We start from the raw sequence: 9,443 nt of genomic DNA on the forward strand, positions 1-9,443 counted from the left end.
ATCTGTTAGCTTTAGTTCACCTGTGTGAGTCCCTGATTGCAGTATTTCCTGAGTTATTGTACTCCTCTGTTAAGAAGGAATGGCTGCATATTTCTGGCCACATCATCATGAGTAGTCAATAATAAACCAAGTGACATGATTTATTTGATTACTGCAGTGCTTGTGAATAGTTCAGCATTGACAGCCTGGGAGGAGAAGTACCATTGGATGCCCTGGGATAGGCATAAGATGGGTCACAACACTAGAAGGTTTTCCCCTCCAGCCCAGGCATCGTGCCTCATTTCTGAAGTTACATCCCATTGACTTATTTGCTGGGCTGTCACATCAGCTATAGCAATGTTTTTAACACCACTGTATTTCTTGACATTTGTTCCTTAAAAAATGGGAATAAGGTCACACTAAGCAGCTGTGAATAGCCATCAACTTTCAGTCACCACCAGCCTGGATGACATTTGAAACAGTAGCTTTGGTTGGGGATGAAAGGCTCTGTGTCCTACTGACAGTGCCTTCAGCCAGTCAAAGATGGAAGTAGGAATGAGAAGTCTGAGATGCATATTTAAAATTGCAGGAACAGCACTTACTATGAAGATATTATTTGAAAAAGTGTCTAGAGGGCATTAGGAGTGTTCTCAACTCTTTAATGTTTATTAGTCTGGAAACTTAATTTTTAGTATTATATTTCATGTCCTACATGGGGTCCCAGCTAGTCCATAGAAAAAATGTTTTGCTGGTTGTTATTACTGCAGTATTAGCTGAAGGTACAAGTTCCAGTCACAGAAAAGCTTCCAACAAGGGATAAATGATACTTTATTCACAGCAAGTGTCAATATTCAAGTTATGCTGACATTGAACCTGTGAGGATCTGGTAGTTCTAATAAACCAGCCCACATCAGCTTCTGCCTTACCCATGCGGCTGCTCTCAACCTGTGCCAGTAAAGTTGAGCAAGAACTGAGTACCTGTAATTAGCTTAATTATATTAAATTTTGATGAAAATGTAGGGAAGCATTGCTTTATGAGGTTAAAATATGTGTGTTTGGGAAAGACAAAGAAACAGTATGTGAGAAAGAGGTATGTTTTGAGGTGTCTTGCTTGTATCTGTGTATACAGGCAAGGTAGTAGCTTGTTGAGCAAATGGTGAACATCCCCAGCAGTCGTTTCTTTAAGAAGATGATACTTGAAGCGGAATATGCTTCCAAAACCTTTCTTCAACTAAGAAAAAGTTTCAAATATAAAGCTCCTTATTTTGCATTATTTTCTAGTTTACTTCACAGACATCAAGTTTATGGTTCACTTGAAACCTCAACAAAGAAGAGTTTCTTCCTCTTAAAAATGGTGAGAGAGTAGTTTACTGCCAAGTAGTTTACTTTCTCTCCATTGTAAATTACAAAATGTGACTTAGGACTAATCAGAGAAAGCAGTTCAGCATTATGAAACCAACCTTAACAGAAGTAATTTGCCCTTAAGTTTCTAGGTTTTCTTGAAATTTGAATTGCAAAAATCCCTGCTTAGAGTAAGAATGCAAAACTCCTCAGTTTATTAGTGAAGTAGATATAATATAAAACATTTCGATTGGAATAACTTTTCTTGCACTCATCTTTAGCAGCACCATAATATCTGAATAGTTTCCTGGAGTTTTTTGGAAATACCGATTGTTACGTATCAACCATGATATTCCTTATGGCTCACTCTTGTTTAACAGGATTGAGGAGAGGAGAGCTGCTGAATGGTTGTGGGTATAATAAAGAAAAGTAATTTTTAAATTCTTGTTAAATTGCAGTGAGTGTACAACTAAACCGAGATTTAATTACATTTTTAATTAAAGGAATAACTATTGATTATGTCATTGAATCTGTGTTGCAGCCAGCCCTAACAAACAGCAATATTACAAGAGGTCATTAAATTAGTTGTTAAAATTCCAAATGAATGAGAACTAGAACTGGTATGGATAAAAGGTGCAACAATGTTGGGTAGAAGAAAAAGATAACCAAGTGAAAAATACATTAATTTCTCAAATTTTGGCAAATAGTAGTTTTATATCCTGTCATAATTTATTATAATCTATGGAACAAAAAGGAAGATGAAACTGGAACAGTTGTTAAGTAAGAAGTACGAGTAAAGTTTAATCTTGAAAATGAACAGTGATTCAGATACTATTTCTCACAAGCTCCTGTGAAGCAGGATGCAATCTGTCATGTGCAAGAGACCTTCAAATTGCTCAGGGAGCAATCAGATCTACTCAGACTGAGATAAAGAGCAAATAAGAGCCAGTGATCAGAGCATGGAAGTGCTGACAAAACCCATAGGCAGCTGTGGCTGAGCTGGTTCCTGGGTGCTGGCAGCTCACCCTGTATTCAACCTGCTAGCACTGAGTTGGTCCCCTCCCAGGCCCATGGAGTGGGTACCTGGTGGTGGATAGGAAACATTTTTGTGGGCACTGGTGAGGAAGAGCTGGTGGGGAAGCCCCAGCCACCCACGTAAATCTGTGCAACCCTGTTTGGTCTGGGTGAGTTCTCTGTGGGCATAGGTGGCACTGTCAACTGGACAGATTGGTTCTTTACCAACACCCCTTGGCTTGGATGAAGCTGGTAGTTGGCACTCTCAAGAAAATGTGTTCTAAATTTGGGTTATACTTAATTCAAATGGACAGGAGGCAGCTCATACTGATCCCTTCCCTCCTTGTGCTTCCACTTTTACTGCTGAAAGGATCTTACTGAAGCATTTTGTTAGCTCAGGGAGTAGTCCCTGTGGATGGATACCATGAGAGTCCATTGCTTGTGGCTGAAAATTGCTCTGCGCAGTGAAGTCTAACAGGGAGGTGATGAGATGATCTCATGGGTGTTTCTGTTTCAGTCTTTTACAATTTCTGTGCATATAAAGCCATTTTAATCCTTTTTATTCAAATGCATTGTATGCACAGAAATGTGTTCTTAATAGTGACACAAGGCATTCTGCAGCATGGGCAGGCTTATCGTCAGACCCTGTGACTCAATTGGACTAAGTTATTGCTTGAAATAGATAATTTTAGAATTAAACCTTTTTCTTCATACCAGATTTTATAGTTGAGCATATTTCAAATGTTCTCTGTATGATGTCACTGGCTGTTTTGTGAAGAGACCATGAAGGTTGTACAAATGTCAGCACGCAAAACTTAAGACGTAGTAGAATGAGAGATATCTGTAACCATTATCTGATCTGATAGTTTTATGGAGCAAGATTCAGTCCTAGTGACCTTTCCTCCCTGTGGCCTCTTGGCATTTTAAAGTGTGCAGGATAAACAAGGGGCATGAATGTGAAAAGTGCAAGGAATGTGGCAATAGCTGGTGAGCTGCAGGAGTTGCAGGGAAATGTTTGGTTGAGGCATGACCATTCTTTAGGAACAGAAAGCAATGTCCTATGTTGCTCCTATTATACGTGGTGGTATTCTCACATTCAGAACCCAGATTACAAAACATTTTCTGTGTCTAGCAGGTAACATATAGAGAAGACTGGATTTCTGAAATACAAACTGAGAGAATCAGATATAAACCTCAAGAGAGTAAAAAGGTTTAACCATCTGTAATCAGGATTTACCAATGATTTGTGCTTATGTAATGGCATCACTGTTTTTTTTCCAACGCACAGGATATGTTTTGGTTTATTTCAGGCAGGTCCCTATTCCCTGTAAGTGCTAAACTACAGGATGTTACGATTATAGATGTAGTGACATTGTTGCAGAATCACTGCTGATAAATTATGGTGGGATGGCAGCTGTAAATACAGCTTCTGTTGTGATTTAAGAGGGAGATGTGAAGGCGTGTTGCCCAGATGCTGGATCAATGGTAAGTAGGGCCAGCCACAGCATGCTAAAGCTTACAAGTCCTTGCCAGATTTTGGGATTAGAAGTCATCATTTCTAGCGTTAACTCCTCCGGTATCAAAATAATCAGCTGGTCTGGTCCTCCTCTTTTCCTTTCTCTTCAGCCAAGATTTATTTACCTTTGCAAGCAGGAACTGACACGCAAACAAGGGTTTTTAGTAATTTTTTTGAGATACAAGAGCTTTTCAGCAAGTTGCCAAGTATTCAGTGTCTGTTCAAGCTACAGTGCATGAGGCTTCATGTCGTGTTCCCTGTGACCTTCCTGTTCACCTGCTTAACCACCAGGAAATGTGTGGCTGTCTGTAGCTGTGTAGTTGTACTACTTAAGGCTGGAGAAACAATAAACCAGTCTTTGTGGATTCATGTAATAAACTACACCAGCAGCAAAATCAGATATAATCAGGATTCATTTGACACAAAAGGGCAAATAGCTTTGGTCACTCCAACCCCTGCTCTGTAGGTGACAGTCCTGTGCAGGTAACACTCCTAATGATTGATGAGAGACGAGAAAAATTTCCATATGCAGTTGCCAGCTTTGCAGTGATTTAACCGGATTTGTCTCAGAGAAACCCCACACGTCCTGATCTGAAGGCTGGTAGAAGCTTGGTTACTTTTTCCCTGAAGTAAGAAATTAAAATAACTGTCTCCCCAAGATATCCCTGGGATTCAGACTAAATGGGGCTTGTATTTGCATTGATACTAAGGATGAAATCAGGATTGGCAGACTGTGATATGTGAATTTGCACACATACAGGGACTCAGAATGTGGGTGAATATTGTTAACTAAGCCAAGATATTTTAAATGGTCTGTGCCAAAAATTCAGTAAAAGGGACTTTCTCATCAGTCTCTTCAATGTCACATTCCATTTACAATTGTAATAAATGCTGTAACTTGTTTCCTTCTCTCTTATCCCACAAAAATGACAGAGAAGAATCTTTTGCTAAGCCTTTGATAAAGGTCCTTTATTTTTGTTCCAGGTAACTTCAAACAAGAAGCACTTGGAAAGCCTGAAGAATGATGGTGCTGCTCTTATCCAGGCTCTAGAGAGCCTGGTCCAAACTGCCAGGTGAGTTCCCTCAGGCTTTCAGGAATTTCCAGGGCTGGAGCTCTCACCTCCTCTTTTGTCTGCAATGATCTTCTGTAATTCTGTGCAGTAAGAACTTCTCAGGTTTCTGCCCCTGGCCCCCCTCCCTATACTGTTCTCCTCCAAAGTCCTCTCTGTCAGAGCCTGCAGCACGCTTTGATCCCCAGCTGCTGCACAGTCCGGTTCAGCGCGTGTGTCAGTTCTGTGGATTTTTTAATTTTAAATTTATTATTTTATTCCAAACCTTGGTCCCTCTGTCAGGGGTTCTTGGCAGAGTGGGCTGCATGCACAATGCAACATTTGTGCCCCGTGTTAAGGTAGCTGTGGTTGATGCACTTGAAAGCTGATTCCTTTCAAATGTTCAGCTGAAGAACAGAATTGCTTTTGTTTAAGAATACCTGTAGCTTCTGCAGAAGGCACAAGACTTAGGGGAATGCCATGGCCTTCTCTGCAAGAACAGAGGTGCTAATCCCAACAAATTGGCCGAAGTTTAGCTGATCTCCCATAGACTTTCCCTTATCTAATCCCCCTTAGACATATTAATGAATGAAAGGCTGTTCTCTGCCTTTCAAAACAAATTTTATGCTTTTGCTGTGGGCTGTTTGGCTTCATTTCACTCCTGGCTGAAACTAAAATTCATAGAGAAATTGTAGTTCCAAGGTCAGTTTTTGAAACACTAAGATAATATTTGCAGTGCTCTTTGTCCTCCCAAATGCGGGCTTTCAGGAAAACTGCTCCTCAACATTATGGCAGAGTGTACCATGTGTTGGAAGGAAGGGGGGATGTAGGCAGACATGGAGAGGAAATGGGATGTGGCAAGTGCAAGGAGATGCACACCGAGGACTAGCCAAACCTGTAGAGAGCAGTCAGCACCCCCCTCACACACTCAGCTGCCAACTCACAGGGTTTTGTATGACACATTAAATTATCTCACTGAAATAAAATGTCAGCTCTCCCCAAGGGAGACACAGACACCACCCTTGAAAATGAGAGTGGGGGAAGACAGGGTTTTCCTCTGTTAGAAACAACTTTCACTCTGTTTATAGCATTTCAGCATTAGATGCACCAGACAGCCCAGTCATTGTCTTTGAGTTCTGCTTTTCTGGCTTCCTCAGTAGTCTGCTACAGTCTGTACGTTTCTGTATGCAGAAAAACACATGCTACAGAGCCCAAATCAAGAGCACTCACCCTAATTTAACACAAGATGCTCAGTAGATAAAATTCCAGCTGATGCCATTGAGGACTGTTCTGATACAGTAAGGTGAGCCATGTTCCTCTGCTGTGCCAAGCTCCTGCACTGTAACAGCCACAAGGGAGCCCCTGAGAACTCATGGATTTCATTTCCCCTCCTCCCCTTCTTTAGGGAACACATGTCCCTATCCATTTGCCTCCAGAGGAGACTGAGAGGGACTGAGCCTGGTTCTTGGGGCTGTACTGGACTCAGATGTGCATAAATTGGCAGGCAGAGGAAGGCTGGAGTTAGGAAGCTTTATCAGACTTTATCAGACTTAGCTGCATAGACATTTATTTAGGGAAGTTTTAGATATTCTGCCTTCTCAGATTTCCTTATGTGGCGTTTTTCCCAAAATATTCCTTGTGACCTGATAAACTTGGTCTCCTCACATGTGCTTTGAATGTGGTTAAGAAGCCTCTCTGTATCTCCTGCAGAACTGGAAATATTTTAGAGGCAGCTACAGCTGAGATCCTGGATCTAAGTTGTCCTTGGGGTAGTACAAACTCCCAGGCCCTTCTACCCACATATTACCTACCACTGGTTTGAATTGCTTGAGGAGTGTTTTTGCTTTGCTCATTTCTTACAGACAGGTTTCTAAACTCTCCCTCTTCCTGTGTGTCAGAAGGGAAGTGTGTCCAGCCAAGCAGTCGAGTGCTAAGAGAAGGGCATTGGTTGGACTGAAAGCTGCTCTCAGTGCTCCCCTGCCACCCTGTAGCAGCCATGGATTGCCAAACTCTCTCTCAGTGATGCTTCCTGAGCTAGTTGGACAGGCAGTTTTAAGAATGACATGACCAACCCATTTTGCTTAGTAACGACCTGGAATCAAATCCATGCTTTTAAATGTGGGATCATGGACATTTATTTTTCAGTAAAGGCAGTTGCTAAGATGAAGTTGTTTCAGATAACTGATTTAAACTGCTGCTTATTAAAATAGACATTGGCTTATGTAGTGTGAACTGATCATTTGGATTTTCTGGTTAGCTCTGTATTCCCAAAGTGTGGAGTACCAGTAGATATTGTCATTAGCAGCAATAAAGGAAGTTGCAGATTAATCTGCTGATGTCCTTTCTAAGCTATAGATGAGGGATGGGAGTCCATAAAAAAACTAAAAAGACTTGATTCTGTGGACTAGGGGTAATGTGTTAGAGCCTCTGTTCCAATACTAGGAAAAAAATGTGTTTCCAGAAGAAAAAATTAGGCAAAATATATATAATAAAACCTCAGGTGAGGAAGCAGAGGGCCTCAGTGCAGCGCTGTGTCTGGAGGGGCAGTCGCTCCCCCTTGGAGGAGGTGGGCAACACCTGGAGTGGAAGTGCCTGCCTGTGCAGAGCAGCGCTGCAGGCAGAGGGCTGTGTGTGTGTAAAAATACATCTTTCTGCCAAGCTGGAAGTGTGTGTGTGAGGAGTCATGGGGTGTGTGATAAATTCTATCTGTTTTTTTTTTTTTTTTTTTTTTTACAGAGGAGGTTGAGTGAGGTAGCAATTACTGGGAGTTTGAGCTGAGATTCATTTCTACTCAAGATTTGCTACAGGGCAATCACTGGTTATATGTTACTGCTTAAAAGAAAAGCAGGTAGAGAGTGCAGTTAATGGCTACTCAGAATTTTCTAGCATAGGTAAAGGCAAATGTGGAATTTGAAGAAAACATTTTTTTCTTCTGAGAATGTCTAATAAATTTTACTGTTTTTAATTCCTAGCTCTCACGTTGACATTGCTGTTGCTTCCTTGGCACTTGAAATTCTGAGAGCAGTGGAACATGAAAATATCAAGACTCCCAAGTGAACAATTTTTGGCGAGCCTTCTGAAATGTGCAGGTTGTGTACCCTGCTCAGCACCTCAGTCCTGCAGGAACACCTTCAGATGAGCTGAGCGTTTAACAATCTGAGCTGCAGCATATGCAGAATTTGGGCTGGCTCAGGAAGGGAGGGAAGCCGGTTCAGGGGCAGGGAAGGGGGTTGGTTTGTTTTTTAAACCCCTGTAAGGATGAATTCTTGGTTACTAGTTTGCCTTGCTGGCATTACATGATGTAGCTCAAGTATTTGATAGTTTGAAAGTGTAAATTAAATGAATAGTAGAGTTACTTCACAATATAAAGTGTTTCACTATTTCAAGCTCTGTTAGAAATGCTCATTTATCTTTTGGACCGGTGACTGGCTTGGCTGTTCATCTTAAAGGGTCACCTCATGCTTGTGACTGGCACTGGAAAATACCTTTTTAACAAGACAGACAATATTGTTCACCTCAAGCAACCAGTACCAACCACTGTGATCACACAGAGGCTGTGTGTGTGGCATGTAAGGATGATAGATTTTACCCAGGTTTCTACTCAGCAGCCTTGTGTGTGCCCCTCCTTTGCCTAGCACTGCACAGCTTAAGCTACACAGGTGACGTGTTCTCAGCTGCCAATTCTCCTGGCTGCAGTTCTTTGAGAACAGGTGTGATGATGACCCTGGCAGTTTGTCAAATCCCCAGTAAAAGCTGGTACCCTAGAAAAGGTCCTCTAGAGCTTGCAGATCCCACAGAGTGTAAAGAGTTAAATTCTTCTCCACATGTGCTGTGGTTGATGTCTGTCAGTCTGTCAGTGCACCCACCAAGTGCAGGTGCCTGTGACAGCTGCTGCTATGCCCCTGCTCTCGGACAGCCCCGTTACCCAGAGTACGTGGATGCAAGCAAACAGCCCCAGGGAAACAGATTTCACCTAGTGTCTTACAGGAATTGTTTTCTTACATTACTTCAAATACCACTATCTTTCACAGCTTAACAGGTGGAGTTACTAGAAAGAGGGAAGAGTTAGGTGCATGCTATTATTTGGTGTAGTGTTTTACAGTAAGAGTTGAGTAGCCAAGTGGCTGAGAGGAACAAGGCTGAATTCCTTGTGCAAGCCCTCTCCCTCTGCTGCAGAAGGGGAAGCAGGCTGGTGTGGCTCCCTTCAGCTCTCAACATCTTGAGCCAGGAGCCTCTGCAGCAAAGCCTGCTCTGATCTCCTGCTGGCAAACTGCTGCCTGCAGTGGATGTGCCTGGGAGTGCTGCTCCCACAGAGCTGGTGACAGCTGCACAGTGCACACGTGCAGTCTGCAGCTGAGCTGGCAGTCTCAGAACCACTTTGTCCCCTTGCAGTCACACAGGTGCTGCCTCAAGGGAAGCCAGTTACACACAGGTCTCATCTTGCACAGCAGCTGAAGACTGAGGACACCTGAGAAGGGCTTTGAACCAGCCGAGAGCTTGTGGGCAAAGGATCTTTTACTGTCCCTTAGTGCTTGAGGGCACCT

The 9,443-nt window shown here is 42.4% G+C and overlaps 1 protein-coding gene across 1 annotated transcript in view; it reads left to right on the plus strand.

Annotated features, from left to right (window-relative positions):
- Window positions 1–9,208, plus strand: part of ULK4 (unc-51 like kinase 4) — a 206,844-nt gene extending 197,636 nt beyond the window's left edge. Inside the window, exons 35-36 of the mRNA XM_053974409.1 lie at window positions 4,835–4,923; window positions 7,872–9,208. Of these exons, the coding sequence (XP_053830384.1) occupies window positions 4,835–4,923; window positions 7,872–7,956 (174 nt within the window). The 3' untranslated portion in view covers window positions 7,957–9,208. The remainder of the gene's footprint in view (window positions 1–4,834; window positions 4,924–7,871) is intronic.
- The last annotated feature ends 235 nt before the right edge of the window (window positions 9,209–9,443 follow it).

Source organism: Vidua macroura, chromosome 1 (assembly GCF_024509145.1).
Source record: "Vidua macroura isolate BioBank_ID:100142 chromosome 1, ASM2450914v1, whole genome shotgun sequence".
Taxonomy (NCBI): Eukaryota; Metazoa; Chordata; class Aves; order Passeriformes; family Viduidae; genus Vidua; species Vidua macroura.